This window comes from Buceros rhinoceros, unplaced genomic scaffold (genome assembly GCF_000710305.1).
Source record: "Buceros rhinoceros silvestris isolate BGI_N320 unplaced genomic scaffold, ASM71030v1 scaffold16358, whole genome shotgun sequence".
In the NCBI taxonomy this organism is placed as follows: domain Eukaryota; kingdom Metazoa; phylum Chordata; class Aves; order Bucerotiformes; family Bucerotidae; genus Buceros; species Buceros rhinoceros.
In genome coordinates, this window is record NW_010425649.1 from 2,532 (window position 1) to 22,057 (window position 19,526).

At 40.5% G+C, this 19,526-nt stretch overlaps 1 protein-coding gene across 1 annotated transcript; it reads right to left on the reverse strand.

The window, feature by feature from the left end:
• Positions 1 to 3,160: 3,160 nt before the first annotated feature.
• Positions 3,161 to 6,243, reverse strand: LOC104497922 (CD166 antigen-like; the record flags this gene model as incomplete). Its single annotated transcript, XM_010141232.1, has 2 exons — positions 3,161 to 3,388; positions 6,143 to 6,243. Coding segments are annotated over 2 exons (329 nt in total), but the record flags the coding sequence as incomplete, so codon positions are not given.
• Positions 6,244 to 19,526: the final 13,283 nt, after the last annotated feature.

The following is a 19,526-nucleotide window of genomic DNA, read 5'->3' on the forward strand; positions in this document are numbered from 1 at the left end:
TACATATTACAGACTTTTACAGACTGGAACATCCTTAACCATGCCAGCACACAGAACCCTTTTCCCAAATCAAGGTCCCTATGAAATAACGTACATATAACAGTAATCCCAGTCTAAAGAGAACTTCACACAATCCTGCTAAAATCTGTACACACTGATGAAGTTACTAAACGTGCAGGTGTACTGCTGCTACCGTCACAGAGACAGCGAGCCTACATGTTTCCACAATCCATTTGCTCTGTCTGCATGTGCATGTTTGTGTGTGTGTGTGTTTGTCTGCACACAAACGTACAGATAATCTTTGCTTGGAAGAACTACAGCAAGATGGAGCAAGAACAGCTCAAAAGAGAAATGGAAGGCAGTAAAAGAAGATATTCCTTTGACATTTTCAAACTAATTTGCTTGTGGCAAGAAGAACAAAACCCAAACAAAACAGTCAAAGCTATACATCAAAACCATCACAATTTCTTCAGTGGGCTAACAGGTTTTGGGTTTTTTTAGAAAAAGTGCATGGTTGCTTCTCTTTTGTTAGTTTTAAAGAAAAAAACCCTCCATATTTTCTGTAAGAACTTGTCAAGAACAAAATATTTTCATGTCTTTTCAAGCAAATTAGGCTTTACAAGACCATTAACAGGCCTTCTGGTTCAGATTTTTGGGTTTCATAAACAAGCATAGTTTGCTGCCTGTCACAGTCACCAGCTGATCAAACCACAATATTGTCCCCCACCTTGGCTTTGCTTCCTTTCATCTCCCATCTTCTCCAGGACTGGTCTGAGAAAACTCTACTCTGTATTAGAGCTTTGGAACTCCCGCAAGCTCCTTCCAAGAGAAGGGGAGGATCTCCTGTTCCGTGGCCTCTGTGTGGCTCTCCCTGTTTTGACTGAGCAGATGCTCCAGTTGAGAGGCCACCATCTGCTCTCTCAGATCAGCCTCAAAAAGGAAACACCTGCTGCCAAATCCCTACAGCCGCAGCATGTGCACCAAGGTAACTTACTATAAAAGACTTATTTGGCATTTACGAGCTCAGTGTCTGAAGCAAGAAGAAATTTTAAACTTGGCAGCAGCAGAGCTCGCTTTGATGGGTTTGCAACGACCAACTTAAGAGCTTGCCAGAGTACTTTGCAACTCTACATAGGTCCTATAATAAGGGGAAAAAGAGCTCACTGCCTGCAAAAGCCAAGCATTAGTGTAGCAGGACAGCAGTTAACGTCCGTTGGGCTGCTCGGCTTTGGAAACTCTGGCTATTTAATTCCAGAAAAAAGATGCTGACAGGATCCATCTGGAAAGCTGGTAGAGCTTGTTTGAGTAGTCCAGGGAGTGAGACTAGCAGGTGGTACCTGTGCAATGAGCTATTTCAGCTCGTTAGTTCTGAGTTAATCAGGTAGTACAGCTGAGGTCAGGACAAGCTCCAGTGAAACCCAGCGTCAGTCACGACTTCTGGTATACAGTTGAGTTTTAGGTCCTCAAGATTTTGGTTTATAAGGGTTTGCACTGCTGCAGCTTAGCTCTGTATCTGCGGTTCAAGGAGTTAGAAACTCTACGATGAAATAAATAAAATAAGCTTGCAGGTTATTCTTAACTTTTTCATAATTAGACCAAGCAAGGAAGCAAGAATAAATAATGAAACCCCAAAAACCAGACTCAAGGAAGTTAAATGCAAAGCAACATTAGAAGAATCCTGAAGTGGTGAACTCAAAATGAAAAACTGCTACGGTAATTTTTCTTGCAGTACTAAATCAGCCACATTACATACAGGGCTTCCTCTATTCTTATCTTCCTTAGTAAATAGAAGCTTTCTCCATTAGTATTAATGCATACAATAACATATACAGTCAGCGCTCCATGGCTGAGTTAGCATTGTGTTAATATTTAGTACGCTACACAGTAATTCAGGCAGTTAGCATTTCGTTTCACCACATACCACTGTCTCATCTACATATTTACTGCTGTGCGATAAGTAAACATGATAAGGCTACATCATTTACTTTGAAGCGCTGTATTTTCTAAGTGTGCTCTGAGCACAGTCCTCAGTGTTGTCATTAATTTGGTTGTTCTCACAAACTGTAAGTAAAAGGAGGGAACTGTTGACTCCTATTCTAGCTTCAAACTCATTTATGCCACATACACACTACTGCCTAGGCATCACCGATGACTCCCTGACACCTTTTCCCTGAGAGAGGAGTAAAGGTGCCAAAAACATGAATTCATGTTTTTTCAAGCAGAAGTGTGATCTGTTTAAAACTACCCATCCCTGCAAGCAACACGTTCCCACAACAGAGACAGACTTTGTGCAAATCCGCATCTGAAGAGCAGCAAAGGCCAAAAAAAGCCATATAAAAACATGAAGCTGAGAAAGATACCCACTGCAGTCACGGGGCAGCATTTAAAACACTAGCCTTAGCCTCAGCAGATCTGCACCCCTAAAAAGGAGTAACGGACACCTCTACAAGGTGAGTCGGGTTTGAGGAATTACATGTCTGCTCTGAATCAGCATGAGGAGGCGGCCAGGTTTGTCCATGCTCTTATGCAAGCTCAGATGAGAACTGAGCCTCAGAGCACTGGGGTTCACACTGCGGGATCAGCCTTGAAATCCGTTTGTAGCGATGCCAAATGCCAATAAACTTTGCTGTGCTCTAAAACCGAACTGCAGACTGGTCTTCTCCTTGTAGTTTGATAGGGGACAAAATAATCATTTGTGTCTAGCAACTTGTTTTTCCAGCCTCTCACTCACAGTTCATACCACTGCATACCAGCTGCTCGGAGCTGGTTTAAATCTATCCCTTGATCTAATCCTGCAGTCCGCACGCAGTTAATGCTTCCCTCCTGCAGAAAATTTCACTTGGAGAACAAATGGAAAATAATCAGTGCTAATTTTACATTTTTCATTTCCAAGGCCAAATGACATCACATAAGTGAGTCATTATCAAAGCCTAAAATTCTCTTTGAGCCAGCACTTATCATGAATAAACTGCAAGTGCAGGCAGTCCTGTTACGTAAATGCCACCAGTAGATTACTTTTCTGAAAGCGGCAGAAATTTGCTAGTCTTAGTAATTTACTCAGCCAAACTTACTTTCTTGCCTTTAAACTTTCTCTTAAACAAAAGTTTCCATAATTTACGATTCAGATGCTGATGAATGTTAACGGTAGTAACAATCAGATTTACTTACTGAAGACTTTGACTATCGTTGGTTCTTCGGAAACATCATCTTCTGTAACTAGCATACATACAAATCTCCTTTCATCACTGATTCTTGCATCCTTGATGGATAATGTATAGTTTTCTGAGAGACTCAACCTGTCTTTGTATTCTGGTACATCATCATACTGTACATTTTTTTTTGTTGATGATCTGAAGGCAATAAATACTGGAGATCCATTTGGCATTTCCTATAATAAAAGGATAAACACCTCTATTTTGCATTAACACTCATTTAGAAGTTCCTGAAGATCTGCAATTTGTACAAACCCATAATTAAAAAAAATACATCTGAAAACTATATCAGATAGCTTTTCCCTGATTAATTTCTGGTATACAAACAAGAAATTCAGTGTAATATGACAGCTAGTTTAAGACTTACACAGTACACATTGAGGATATCATCAGTAGAAATAATTTTCAATCCTTTGGGTCTACCTCAGCATAGCATAGGGCTTTCTCTGACGAAGGCTGGTGGTTCTGACACCACCTGCCTTCATGCGTATTCAGAAGCGTTTGAAATAGAAGTGTTTGTGAGCCAGGCTCAGAAGCTTCAGTTTCCTTTTTTTTCTTCATGCCTGAATTACATATTTATATTGTTTGTCTGGCATACTCAGACTTCATTCCAAATGCAGGATTTAATCAGGCATAACTGTCTATTTTATTCTAAATTACTGTTTAGCTTTTTTTGCTCTTTGTTTTTAAATGACCCAAGAGCTTGTGGCATGGGAATGTACATACAATCAAGTATTGTTATTTATGTATCTCAGGATAATCTGGAAAATTTCATTTTCTAGACATTCTCCTTATATTAATAAGTATGCAGTTGCCAGCCTAAGAAGGAATACAAAGTTGACAGCCTTGTACAAACTAACCATATCAGAGATTTATTTTTTATGAGAGACAAAGTTACAGACTGAGTTCTGCGTAATTTCATTCCCCCACTCCCCAAGCAGGGGCAGACACTGTCTGCTTCTAAATAAAGTGAGGTGAAAGGTTGACTCCATCTTCACGTTCAGTATAGTGCTGGGGGCTGGAAGACGTTTTAGTTCCCTTTTATCCCTTGCACCTTGCAGCACTGATGCAAGTAGTGTTCCCAGCACAATACCTCAGCTTGACTGCAGAGCCCACAAAAGCATGACGATGCTGTGACAAGAGACGAGTGGTGTCAGAGCTGGGCAAGGAGTAGGAGGCAACAGCTAATGTGAAGTTTAAATTCTCTTACAGTCTTTGTCCCTCTCTCACTTCTAACTCTCTGATAACTCGATGTCTGTCACATAGGAAAGAAAGCTTTGTCTTGACTTGATACATGCAAATCTGGCTGTCACAGGCAAATGAGCTCTTAACTTCGTAAGCCCACCCAGCACAAGAGCACACACAGCTGGATGCTGAAGGGAGCAACACCTGTTCCTGCCCCGGTCCAGGTCTCCCTGCGCCTCTGGACTCCCACCTGCAACCCGAATTGCGACTCCCAAAGCAGAAGAGTTCTTCCTTCTTTCAGTGAAATAATCGCCTGACCAAAAAAAACTTAACCCAAACCTTCCACCTCCTAAAAACAAGTGTTGCCATGCTGGGAGCTGCCCTGGGAAAATGGGTACCACTTTCATTTGGTTGTGTGGGCTGTGTCAACAACTTCATACAATAGCACTTGGAGCTTTTCTGCACATTAGGCTTCATGTCCCTTTCCATTGAGGAGAAGCTATAACATCTCCATTTGCTGTTTGGTACTTCTCAGAGATGAGCAATCCAAATGCACCAGAAAGAGATAGTACCTATCTTTTTTCTTAAAATAGCCTTGCATCTTCATACAGATGAACTCCTTCCCAAGAAAAGTCAGCAGAATAAAAATAATATTGTAAAATGTAGGCTCTGCATCTTCTGAGCACTTCGATGAAACAGTTAAACTGTTCCTTTTAGGAAATGTCCTCCACAGACTTCTGAATTAATTTCCCAAAACATGTTTGTGGAGCAGGAACTGTTGAGTGGATGAGGGCTGCAAAAGCTGCAAACTTCTAGATCCTAGGGAAGGAGCCACGGGGATTATGAAAACCCCCAGTGGCAGACCTGTCCTCTGTAAAATAGGCAGGTGGATGCCATTTAAAAGGAGAGAGAGAGAGAACAATGTAATTTTAAATCCACTGACAGAGTAAACATCATCTGTTATATACTGGTAACATTTTGGTTTGTGCACAAGAGCACATTTAAGATGAACTTTAGAGCAGCAGTAAAACTACTTAACCTGATGTCAGCCTGAGAAGCAAAAGGGTTGTGGTAGCTTGGCAGTTTCTTCCACATATGCTTCCTTAAGTTTCATTTGACTTTGACACACATATTCTCGTTTAGGTCCTAGATACCTATATCATATAGGAGAAGCACATCCCGCAGCGTTCCTGCTATAGACTAACCAAGACAACCAGGAGACCATTGGTGGTGGTGGTGGGGGTTTGCCTCTGTTCTCCACACACCAAGGTGAAACCAACGGCAACTCTCCTAAGGTCAGCTCTACCCTCTTCTTCGCTGTGCATTAACCACACTGAAGCGTGAAACAGAATTGAGCAGCTGTCAGATCAACCAGATCCAGGGACAGCGCCTTCCCAAGGATGAAGCACGCCCTGCTTCAGGCAGCCCACTTCAAAACGGGCTTCAAATATACAATGATGGCTCTGTCAAGCGAGAGAGATACCACTGGGTAACATGCCAGATCTCTAATACAGGTTGGCAGAGAACTCCAGAATAATTACTTCTCTTGAACAATGAGATTAATTCCTCGAACCTCTAATCTGTGCTTGGCCACAGATGGGAATCTTGCAGTCTTACAAACACAGGAATGAATGTCTTCATATCTGAGGCAGGAATCCTATCAATTGGACTCCTGTAATCTCTTACACAAAAAAAATACACATCATCTTACCAGCTCTATGAATATAAAGGTAAGCTATACTTACATATTTCCATTTTCCAAACATAAGACTGTCTGGTACTTCTAGACGACAGGGCATAGTAATAGTATCTCCATATACTGCATTTACTGTGTACAATCCCAGAGCTAGAGGAGAAACAAAGAGAGGAAACAATTTTGAGTGTTTTCCTGAATTCCTGTATGCTAGCTATTGTTTGGGTCACGGCTATTACAAAAGCAGAGCCATGTCTTTTGTAAATGAGTATATTCCAGCATGCAGGATTTATTCCCAAATCCCTGACAAAATTGGATTCCTGTCACTGAATTAGTCTACTTAAACATTGTGACCTTTTTGGACCCATGTTTTCTGCTGCAGTCAGCGGGAGCCAAGTGGATTTTCAATCAGGATTGCATCCCTCAACTTGATGAACACGTACGCTACAATCACCATCCACAGCTATTGTCCCAAACTTAAAACTTTGAAAGAAAATTCCCATAACCTTTATTTTCTTATCAGAATAAGCAGCCACTTCTGCCTGAAGAGGTTATGTTGCAACACAGTATTGTGAGGAGGCCAGCAGACAAGTGATATTCTGACTGCTGCAGTACAAAAAAAACTTAGAAAGAGTTATTTAAGTGCTGGGTTCCCTTAAAACTGGGAAACAAACCAATTTCCACATTTAGATTTTGGAAAAATTAAGTGGAAGGCTTCTATGAATTATTTAAGAATAGCTCTTTTAGAAACCTCAGCACAATGTAATTGTGCTAATGCATACAATTTTACAAAATAAAACCGACCCACTTATTTTTATTGTCCAAAACATGCAAACTGAACAGAAGCAGAAGACTGTAAAGTGATGAAATGTTAAATCACAGGAAGTTTAAAGGTGAAGATGTTATAACTTGGTGCATTTACTACAATGTCGCTTTGCTTCTATTTTCTGTAGTTCCCCTTGCACCCTGTTGTGCTTATTGCTCCTTATGCTGGAGGGAGGTTTCGCCTCTGGTGCTTGCCTGGAGTCACTGAGCAAGTGCACTGGCTTCCTTCTCTCACATTCCTGTGGTTTTTGTCAGGGTCTTCTGCCCCTAAAGACTCAGGATCCCCGCCTTTGCTCTCCCTTCATTTGTAACTGGAGCTACAAAATCAAAGGCTTGCTGTTAAAGACACCTTATTTAAGAGAGAGGGCAATAGGATGCTGATGATGTAGTCAGGGATGCATAACTTACCCAGGCTTCTAGAGACATTTATTTTTCCAGAGCTTCAGCCCTTCTTGCTAGAGCTGGAAAAAGCAAGCCTTTTTCCATGAACCCACAAAAGACCAGAGCTGCAGAGCCCTTATCTTTTCCCGAGTTCTGAGATAGCTACTGGGATGACCCAACAATTCTCTCGCTTTCCGCACATGTGCAATCTACAGGGAGGTTTTCCCAAGGGATTTCTTTTTCTTTAAGCAAAATGGTGTATTTTAAAAGAGGCAAACACTGAATTCTTTGCTTCCAATTTAAATTAGAAAGACCCCAGAGCATTGCCCTGAGCTGAGGATTTCAGAGCTCACTGTCAGCATTAGCTTGTATTTATCATTTTTTATCACAGTGACCATCAGGCTGTGATCTGTGCTGTATGGTACTTCAGAAAGAAACAGTATTCCAAAATCTTTCCTTAGAGAATCCTACAACCTAGATGGCATCACATGGTAAGGCAGAGAAGCAGGTAAGCAGATTGGAGCTCAGTGGACTAGGGGACGGCAGGAGGTAGCAGGTACCACTACTGCACATATCTTAAACTTTCCTTCACACCCCTTCTTTTCATCTAGACAATTCCTAATTTTCTTCTGATTCTGTTATATAATTAGCCACAAACATAATTTAGATACATCATTCACACTACAAGGACTGCATGTTCTATGGTTTACGAAGACCAGCTGATTTCTAAATGACAATAGCAGTTGATCCACTAGATGGTGCTGAATAAGTGCAATCACCAAAATGAAACAAAAATTTTCCTGAATAAATTGTCTAACTTCAATTTTATAGAAGTAGGACCGATGCTTTACGAAATCAAACTATAAATGGAAGTAAAATTCGAAGCTGCAACAATTTTTTCCCTTGGCCCTCTCCTGCACTCATCCTCATTCTGATCTCCAGGAGGGGAACAATGCAACTGGAGCTTTGTGAATTGAACTCCGATTTTCATTTCTGCTAGAGCTAGAAGAAATAGTCCTTTACAGTCCCTCTCTCCCATGGATGCAAAATTGCAAGAGGCTTGCAAATATATAGTCAATCAGTTAACTGCTTAGTACCTGTTCAAATTCCAGTCAAGTATCATTTAGTAATTTGAAATTCTGTAATGGTATTTTCTATTTAATGGAAAACCAGAAACTGCTCCTCCTGCTAGGATATATTCCCCGACATGGGAAAACAAAATTACTCTGGGGGATCTGTAATGTCGTTCTCTCCTAGACAACCATTTAACCCTTGCAAGTTGCTAAGATAACAGTATATGCTACCAAAGACCTGAAAAACGGACTCAGTGTGAATGAAACTGTTTCTGTAAAGGATTTACATTTATAGCATTCGGAGCATGTAAATGATGAATGGCCTGATAAGGACAAAAACTGGCCTCTGATTTTAGAAGAACTCTTTCATCTGAAAGGCATTCCTTAAGATGGACACCCGCCCGTCCGAAAAATCATGTTTTGTCATTTATTCTGCCTGAACTAAAATAATACAGTTTTCTAGAAATGTGTTAACACAGAACCAGAAAGACACACGTTATACATAAAATACAGAGAAATGGTCCTTGCAAGAATACAAGAGGTCCTGATGTAAAATTTCACCAAGACTACATGATGCAGGTCACGATTTCGACTAGTTATTAAATCAACAGGATCATAAGGCGAATGGACAGAAGGTGAGTATCTAAAAACCAGGAAGCTGATGTTTCTCCAAGGAAATAACAAAAGCCGTAGGAAGTGTGTGGAAAGCAGTGATGTTTTCCACCTCTACCTTCCATTTGAAATACTGAATATTTTTCTTGCTGTAAACACCTTTTTTAAGTGCTTAAGAGTAACATTTTGGTGACAAATTCAGTAAAACAGATCAGGGGCTTCTCAAACAGCCTTTAGACGCAAGATCCACCAAGACACAAGAGACTAGGAACACGTATCAGAGGTTACTGCCTGAAACTCATCTTCACCAGCCTACTCGGCTGCCTCACAGCACAGCTTACTTCCAGTTACCAAAGCAGTGGAAAACTTGGCAGCTGAATTTCCCTCAACACCCTGGAGTCCACTGACTTAAACGATGTTTCACATCTACAAAGATGTCCCGTATTTTCCTTCTGCACTTCATTTTTTACTGCTGATGCTTCTGCCCCAGCAGGTTCAGCAATAATGTTTTCTATTAGATTTTCTGAACCCAAGGAGCAAGGTCTCATTACCAGTGAACAGCAGGACACACTGGCTGCTATGGTTCTTTGTAGCAATCATCAGCGAGCTGGGGAGGTCAATTAGCAACTTCCGGAATGGAAGTGTCCAAACCCAAGAGCTATTATGTCTATTTAGCGCCTACTTTGAAAATTGAAGTTAACTGCTTTGCAATCTCTAAATTAGGATTAGCATGCCAAATCTTTACTTGAGGTTTTGGCCCTCCTATTTAATCTCCAGGTATCCCAGATTAGCTTGTACTTAATAGAGTGTAGGAGGTTAACGAGCTTTGCCTCACAAAATATACGTTTTATTAAGTTGCTTCCTATCAGCTCTGAAATAGCAACAGGTGGATTTTTCTTTCTGCTTTCCACTTCCTGAAGGGATTTCAGCTACACAGGCATAACTCATAGGTCCTCTTGAGCATCCACTTAGGTACCAGCCTAAATTATTTCCCTTAGGAAACATCAGTATTTCACAAAAACAATAATTAAGACGATCCAGTCCAACCATTAGCTCAGCACTGCCAAGTCCATCACTAAACCATATCCCTAAACAAACCTAGTCTTTTAAATTGTGATAGCGATTCAACCATTTCTCTAGGCAGCCTGTTTCAGCACTTAATAACCCCTTTGGTGTAGAATTTTTCTAATATCCAATCTAAACCTCCCCTGGCACAACCTGAGGCCATTTCTGGACACCCACCTGACTACACCCTCCTTTCAGGTAGTTCTAGAAAGCCATAAGATCTCCCCTTAACATTCTTTTCTCCAGGCTAAAAGTTCCCTCAGGCACTCCTCAGAGGACTTGTTCTCTAGACCCTTCAACAGCTTTGTTACCATTAATGAAAGCACGTCCAAAGCAGAGCAACTTTTTATTTATTCTTTTTTTAAGGCAAAGCAGTATATGAATGACAGCTAGGTGTTGGTCGCATGCAAAACAGATTAGAAAAAACCTCTCCAGCTTTGAATGAGACAAAACTTCACAGCAGGTACTTCTTGTCCCAACTGTTGATACTGATAATGCCTTTAAGTATTTTACATTCAATTAAAAGCACTATTTAGAGAAAAAAATTAAGCATGTTCACAGAATCACAGATTGGCTGAGGCTGGTAGGGATGTCTCGAGGTCATCTGTTCCAATCCTTTGTTCAAGCAGGGCGACCTAGAGCCACTTGTCCAGATGGCTTCTGTGTATCTCCAAGAATGAAGACTCCACAACCTTACTGGACAACCTATGCCAGGGTTCAGTCACTCTCTCAATAAAAAAAAAAAAAAAAATTCCTGATGTTCAGAGTTATGTCCTGCATTTCAGTCTGTCCCCATCACATCTTGTCCTGTTGCTGGGGAACTCAGTACTCAAAAAAGCTTGCCTATATCATCTTTTCACCCTTCAGGTATTTGTACACATTGCTGAGGTCCCCCCCAAGCCTTCTCTTCTCAGGGCTGAACAGTCCCAGCTGTCTCAGCCTTTCCTCATAGAAGAGATGCTCCAAGTCCATCATTTTCACAGCCCTTCATTGGACTGTCTCCAGTATGCCCATGTTTTCTTTGTACTGAGGCTCTACTTCAAATGCGGAACCACTTCACATGTGGCCTCACCAGCACCAAGGGAAAGGATCACCTCCCTCAACCTGCTGGCAATACTTTGTCTAATGCAGCCCAGAATACCATTAACCTTCTCTGCTATAAGGACACATCACTGGCTCATGTTCAACTTGATGTCCACCAGGACCCCCAGGACCTTTTCTGTGAAGCTGCTTTCTAGCTCTTTGGCTACCTTCCATGCTGCATGGAATTTGGACTTTTCAGACATGACTTTTAACTGATTTTGTCTCACTTTCTTTTCCTTGCCTGGCAAAAAGTAACTTTTCCAGTAAGTCACATAGTAAACTTTAAAGACGTTCACAACACTGACCATGGGAGCAGCAAAGAGAAAACAGAGCAAACATGTCATGGCCCTCATGTTTCTCTGACAAAGTCAGCTGATAAAAGAGTAAGTCCTGTATAAATATAATGACACTTTAATCACCCTTTTTGCAGAGCCACAATAGCCTGGGAGCCAAACATTGCACAGTCTCGAGTCTGCAGGCTTCTGCAACAGGGGCCTAGGTACAATTTTTTCAAGAAGCTCATCCTTGTGATCCAGCTCGCTTTTCTGAAAATAAACCTCTTATCTTCACCTACAACAGGAGTTCTTATGCACAGCTCACACAGACGCGTCCTTGGTCATAAATCTTCTGATATAGCACAGAAAACACAAGATACACTTCAGGATGTCAAAAGATTGGTTAAAGCAAGGGGAAAAAAAAGGCTTGTCTTATCAAAATTCATGCATATGACAGCCTCCACTTCAGTGTGGTGGTTATAATCATTCCTTGTTTCATATGCTAGGCATCAAAATACGGAAGCAGAGCAAACCCTTCTATGAAAATTCAAACACTGATTATCTTCATCATACAAATATGATTAAAGACAAAAGAGTGTGTGTTTGTGGGTATTTTATCTGATACAGGTTATATAAACAGTACGTTGTTTCTTATCTGTGCCTGTTTAAATAATGAAACAAACCCACACGTGGGTGACTAGGACTTCAAAAGAACTATTAATTACAAGAGAATCATCAATATTATCCATTAGGGAACCTAACTGCAGATAAACATATCCAGCAGTATTTAACATAACATACACTTGTGATATGACATTGCAGAACTTGCTGAAGCATTTCTTATACTTTATCACAGGATTCCTTCAATGAGTTTTAAACTCCAGATAATATTAGAGCACAGCCAATTTTAACACCAAAGGGAAAAAAAAATCCTTCATCATCTTATAAGCACTAATGCAACGGACAACAATTACCCTTTAGAATTGTCACTGCTAAATTGAGCTCTTTGAAGATGTGAAGTAACTGAACAAACATTTGGGGTGGTTGTTTTTCAGGAAGACCTAACTCAAAACATAGTTGTGACTCTGGACGATGTTCTCTTTTGACAAGCTGGTCAAAGAAACACCTACATAACTCCAAAGACACAATTAGCCAAACCCACACAAATAGGAACACTTAATGTGCTTAGCACTGATTTTGGCAAGCACTCAGGCAGATTAGGGGATGGGGATTGGCACCCAGCAAAATCAAGGCATCAGGCAGTACACATCAGGAAAAATGCAGGGTATTTAAAGCTAAAGAGACATTGAAAACACCAGAGCCTGCTGGAAAGCAGGCATTAAATGCCAGCAGAATTCAGCTATCATTACTCTACACAAAGCATTATGCTTGTTAAAACCTCCCAGAGTTTCTCCTTATAAATGAGGAAAAAAAATACTAAAAGAAATACATTAACACTTCAGAAATCCTCTCCCCTGAGAACACTAACAACTAACAGGCTCCTACTCCTTTCAAATTCCATACAAATCAAATGTTTTCCTTATCAGTACAAATAAAATAGCTATAATTAGAAAATAGCTGAGATAACCTGACCCAGCTGCATGGGTTCTATCACTGCATCAGTAAAGAAATCCTCAGCTCCCTCCTCCACCTCTGGTCAAGACAGAGGCCAATGCATGCTTATCACTGGCAGTTTGCTCTATAGTTCAGCCAGTCATGCACTACATGAGATGAACAGTTTTCCTACACAAGCACATAGCTTGGCTTCCTATGTGACCCTAAGTGTGAGCTCACAGCTGGGGCCTCCATGAATTTAGGACCAAAATCCCATGGAGCATGTAAATCACAGTATTCGAAGTCCTACAACACGATCAGATAAAACTCTGGGTGCTGTGTGTGTGTGTGTTCACAAATCAGACTACTGTTTATTCCACCAAGGGCTATTTCTCCTCTAAAATTTCCAAACATCCAGCTGTTTCAGTATTTTGGTGGCTATTTTCCCCGCTTTCCACATCAGAATACAGCTTTTGCATCTTCCTGTAAGCTTTGCTTGTAGCTTGACTGGGAATGATATTAGCACAAGTTTTTGAAAAGACTAAGGGAAATTTCAGCCTGCAAATCAGAGGTCTTAGAAAGTTATGTCCTTCCAAGAGCAGATGAGTTTGTAGTAGATGCTAAAGTGCATAGGAGTGATCATTACTGTAAGCTTTACCCTAGAGAGGTTCTCACTGAGCATTTCTCTGAACATCTTCCATCACCCCTGCTGCTAAAGGAGCACACTGGAGAACATACAGAGAAAAGCTTCTTCAGTCTGAATGTACCACAACATTTATATTGCATCTAAATAACTATGCCTAAAAACCCTTTGTCAGATTAGGAACATTAAATGTTATTTATAAAGCAATAATCATGAGAGTAATCATAAAAATTAAAAGTTTCTAGCATTTTTGATAGCTATGCAAAAGGAATTGGTATATAGTCATACTCCTTTAAAATTCAACGCTCATCATTAAATGCATTATCATTGTCACTTGAAGAAAAACAGATACTACTTTCCAAGTCCGCAAAGCTTTCAAAATACATAAAAAAGGTGCTCCTAGCATAAGCTTCTGCGAAGCTTGAGATCAAATGATCAGTTCAAAGCTCAGTAACTGACGCAAAATGCTACTGCAATGCTACTGTGTGTCAGCAGATCAACCTTCCCACCTTCCCACTTCAACCTCTGTTCTAATGCCCAGCTCCAAGAAGACAAAGGAAACTGCTAAGACCAATAGCTCTAAAATGGTACCAGCAAAGCTCTAGTTTGCTTGGCAGCAGTAAGTGCATCTCTGCTTTTTAATCTGGTGTCTTTTAAATCAGGAAGGCTCCAAAACATACTGAAGAACTGGAGGGAAAAGCCATGAAAGCCACCAGTGCCTCTGTACCGTGTGGTCTTTGTTATTGAAAAATTTTCCTTTCAAAGGCAAAGTCCTAAGCTTCTTTCCACAAACTGCCATCTCAAAGCATCACCTGTGATTTCAATGACCTTCTACTCACACTATTTTACAGAAAACCTAGCTTTTGGCTCAGAATTATCTAATTCTCCTTCCGGATTCATTGTTAATCCAAACCCAGTCAGATTTGGTTTTGCTGGCCAATTCATGGGTTTAAATATTCAGGTCGTTTGAGTGTATCTTAAAGGTATTAAAAAGTTAAATATATAGGGATGGTGTTGTAAGTATGAAAAAAAGTAGTGTAATTCCAAGCAAATATTTACAAATAGGACTTAAGAAAACAACATCTACCTACTTAAAAATTGATTTAGTATAAGGATAGTAAAGACAATGCTTCCATGACATCTGGGTGGAACCACGTCAAAAGACACATCCCAAGACTGGCACGTTGTGGTTAGTATAAAAAAACCCATCTGGGTTTTTTTAGTACCATACAGAGGAAAAAAGCTATCTTTCCCACAGCTGATGCTGCAGGTGAGAGGCCACTGTTAATGATTTACTTTACTGCAAATTTTTACAGAATGTTGCTTAAGATAATTCTCATAATTCAGAGGAACAGATAAGATGGTCAACATACATTCTTATAAATACTTTCGTTCAAGATGTAGCCATGACTAAAGGAACTACAATTCATTTTAACACACTGGAAAATTGAAAATAACTTATTAAAATAGTTAACCAACATATGGTCTGCTTTTTACAACTGGTCCAGCACATGTGCCAGGGAAGTGAGTTGTAGCTTACTAAAGTTTGATGATGCGAGCTACCTGCCAAGAGATGAGCAGAAAACAGTTTCTGAGTCAATACTGCAACGAGTTTCAACTTTAAAGGCTATTCCTAACTAGACAAAACAGGATCAACAAAGCCTTTGTAGCTTCCTGAAACTTCTCACCCAGGTTAGCCTCTGACTGCTCCTGCAGCATACTTCTGTTAATGCTTCTCAGTTGCCCCTCCAAAGCACTCTTCCATTTGCTAAAACTACTCCAATTGTTTTTTATCTTCTCTTTATGCTAGTCAGTAATGCTGCTGTGTATCCAATAGCTTAAAGGGACTTAAAAGCTTCTATTAAGTCAAATAAAACCTGTAGCTCAAAAATAATTATCTAAAATCCCCCATTATATTTTACTATGAATCCTTTTTTCCTTTTTTTTAAAAAAAGTCAATAGACAACATACTAAAGAGCTGTCCCTTTTGTTTATTCATAACTTGATATTGACAGTGCATATCAATATTCCCCATAGGTTAATAGTGCAGAATAACTACACAGTTTATGCATAAACGCTCATTAAAAGTCTAAACTGTATATGTCTTTCATATCAGAACTATGCGAGATTTTGGTTTCGTATTCTAAATAAGAGTATATTGCCCTGTCATGCTAGATTTTAAGTCAAGTTGGCAGTGCCCCAAGGGAGACGACCTTCTGAAAGAGAAGGCTGAATTTTTGCCACTTTTATTGTTCTTCTTGAGTGTGTTGCAGCTTCACTGCAGTGAGAGGCCTTGCAAATGGGGCTGCAATCACGGTAGCACCAGAGTAGAGACGGCAAAGGGGGCCCAAACCTGCTGGCTCCTTCCAGGGGCACCTGGAAGCGAATGGACTGTATCTCATAGGGTGAGACACTTGGGATCCCTCCCTACCACAGCCATTAACCTGTTCCTATCATCCTGTGCTGGATTAAACCAACAAGAAGCAACCACAAGGAGGTGGGCACTGCATCCCACTCGGTCAGCTGCTGTTTCTGGGACGGTGCCATCACAGCACCATGTTAAGACTTCACTGTGATCACCATTTAATAAAAAAGCAACCATGGAAAAAAGTTTTCTTTCACACATATCACAGTCCACATATGCCAGTAAAGTATACACTAGCTTGTCTATATACAAGTATCCCTCGTAGGTACATCCCTTTAGATTTTGGTTTGTGAAGATCCACAGAGGTAAGAGGACAAGGAGAAGATAGACCTTCCATGTACAGTAGTTTTAGGAGTTAGGTACTATCTAAGAAACATACACCTTATTGATCTATGCTCCAACTCTTGCATCAAAACAAAGGAAAAACAGTTCAAGCAAGCCTCTCGCTTTGGAAAATAGGCAGCATTTTCCACCCCCTGCATGAGCCAGATGCAAGGATACACACAAAGACGTAATAGGAAAGTCTGACCCTGAACCCACCTACTCCAAGTCAAATATGTGTAACAGCTTCATGGCCACGTTGGAACAACAAACTGCAGCATTAAAGCTACTTTGTTTTCCTTGCTTGCTTTCTGCACCTTTTCTACTTGAGCTAGTGAAAACTGAGTGATTAGCATACCTAAGGCTTGGCAGTACAGTAAGAGATAGGAATCATTCATCCCTCTCACTGAAAAGGTAAATTAAAATATACTGAATTTCTCGATAAGTGAAAACTTAGCAACAATTTACATTTTACTAAAGTTTTACTTCCAAAAACATGAACACATTTCTTACATTCCTTTAAGCACGAAAAAGTAAAGAAATTACATGGACAAAATATTAGAAAAACTAATGTAGTTAAAATAGTGCCACCACAGTCCTCCTATGCACAGGAATCTCAACAGCAGACAATTTTCTAATGACTTTCCTCTTGTGAATTGTTTGCATTCTGACTGCAGTCCTCCTTATAGGGAGAGGCACTTCCCTTCAGCCTGTCTGGGATCCTTCCAAATTGAAAATTAGTGCCTGACAGTTTTCAATAATGCAATTCTTTTAACCATGCTTGTTGTGCCTCCTCTTCAAATCATGATTTACTCTGTCAAGTTATACTAACACAAAGAAAAAGGCCAGACCGCTACTATTGAGTATGTTCCAGATCTGCAAACCTTAACCTCTCCATTTACCTGCACATTCACCTGGGCACTTGCTTGCCCAGGGAAAACTATCTAGGCTCTGCTCCCCAGCTCCTGTGACAGGCTTGTTATCTGCTATCAGCATTCCCCTCTGCAGCAACTGGGGTTTCCAGCAAGCAGAGAAGTATCTCTGGGGAGAAGGCATATTTTTTGCTTCTCTTTCTTTATCGGTGCTCTGAATCATTTGCAGAAGCTCCAACCATATTCCTGAAATAATGCCATATATCTGAATAAGTAAGAAATAAAATATTTGGTGAATGCAAGTTTGATAGGCAACTTGCAGAAGTGCACAATGCAGCATCCGCTGACACTCTGCTGAGATGGGCACCCAAAATCATGCATCCAATACTGTGTATCACAGAAACATGTTCTTCCTACCTGCCCTTCATCAAGGCTGTGGGGTCCACAGCTTATTAACAGGTAGTGTCCTGCCACACTTATCAGACCTGCTGCTTGCTGGTTTTAGAAGTGTTTGTTCCCAAAGAAACCAGCTAGATTTCACCAACAGAGCAAATCTTAACCTGCGACTGTGACGTGTATAATGCGTGCGGAATATTATTTTCAGTGAATGAGCTTCATTTACTTGTGGTGAAAGAAAAAAAAAGCCTTACAGAGTTTACAGCCCTAAAGAGCATAAATGAAGGACAGGTTTATCCTTCCATAATACTGAGTGGGTGGAAAAAGCTGTACATGCTTTCAACAGAAAACATCCAGCCCTTCAGAATCAGCGAAGTAGATTGTTAAATGGAAAGTGTCAGCTTTATATTCCATCAGGTGGCTCTGGTTGGATGGACACCCCCCCTCAGCTGATGATAGGATTTTGGCTGCTCCATCTGTTTTCTAACTGCGTTCCCTGCTGATAAGGGAGAGGACAAAGCAACGCAGATGAGATGAATGTAGCTTCCACAAATCATCAACAGGTCTTTGTTACCTGGAGACAAGACCTATCATTTCACTGATAGCATAGTAACATAGGTGTGAGGGGGGAAAAAGCTCATCGAAAGTATAATGCCATAAATCCTTATGATTTATGCTAAAATAAATGACTGACAGCTCCTCTGAGGCGCTCTTTAGATTTAATGGGCTCCTCACAGACACGGCTTTAAAAATTTCACAGATGCCTGTAGCAAGCCCTGTTACTGGCAACTGTCGCCTGCTGCAGGAGGATGAGCTGAAAGAGATGTGTGCTTTCACCACTGGGAGAAACTAGCATTGCCTTAATTTCTGAAAGTTTCTTCTTTGCCTGCCTTTCTTAATTTTCAGTATGCTGAGAATTAACAGGTATGCCAGCAGCACAAACTGCAAACTATATATCTAAAAAGAGTTACCATCACACAGGCTCTTATTCAGTGATAAAACATAGACACATGGATATGAAACATGGTATGACTTCAGTGCCTGTCTTTTCTAGCTGTGGATATTACTGACATGCGATGGTATGGAACGCTGTGAAGTATCAAGGTCTGTTTCCATCTCATACGTATTTACACACATACAAGCATATATAAGCTAGCATCTGATGTGCTATTACTTTTCTTCTCTGCATGAATTCTTCACTGTTTTCACGCACAAATCTCCCACTTGGTTAAAATAATGCTGTATATATAAAACAATACTGGAAAGGACCACACAACTGCAGCTCAAATCTGGTGGATGGGCTCACAGCTTACAATGATTTTCCAATATAATCTAACATTAGAACATATAGGTACTGTCCAGTTATTGAACAAATTGCTGTAAGTCTCAGCTGCCCTACGGAGAAAACCATGAAGGGTTAGAAAATACAAAGTATGGTTCTTATTATTTTTTTAAATTAACATACAAGTTACTTTCTAGAGTTTTAAACTGCAGGAATTGCTTTCTGCACATAAAATATAGCTACAAAGGTTAAGAGCAGCAGAACACACTGTAAGTCCTACCTGCAGCCCCAAAAATGGTTCTGAAGAGTTACAGTAACCATGCGCAAACAGAACTGTACAGAAGTTCAATCTTTCAAATATTTATGCACATATTTACCTAGGACAAGGGCATGAAACATCAGCATTACTACTAGAAAACAGTTATGCTGACTAGGCTCCCCTCCTTATTATCATACATATTGTGGTAGCTTCCTGAAAGTCCAGGACCCCGTTTACAAGATAACAAAGAGGCATGATCAACCAATTGCTCAGGGACTCTGACCAGCCTAACCTTCAGTGGAACACTTTAGGACCCCCATAGAGCTGCTGTTACTTTCAGAGCATAGCCCCAGCTCAATGACATCCCGCC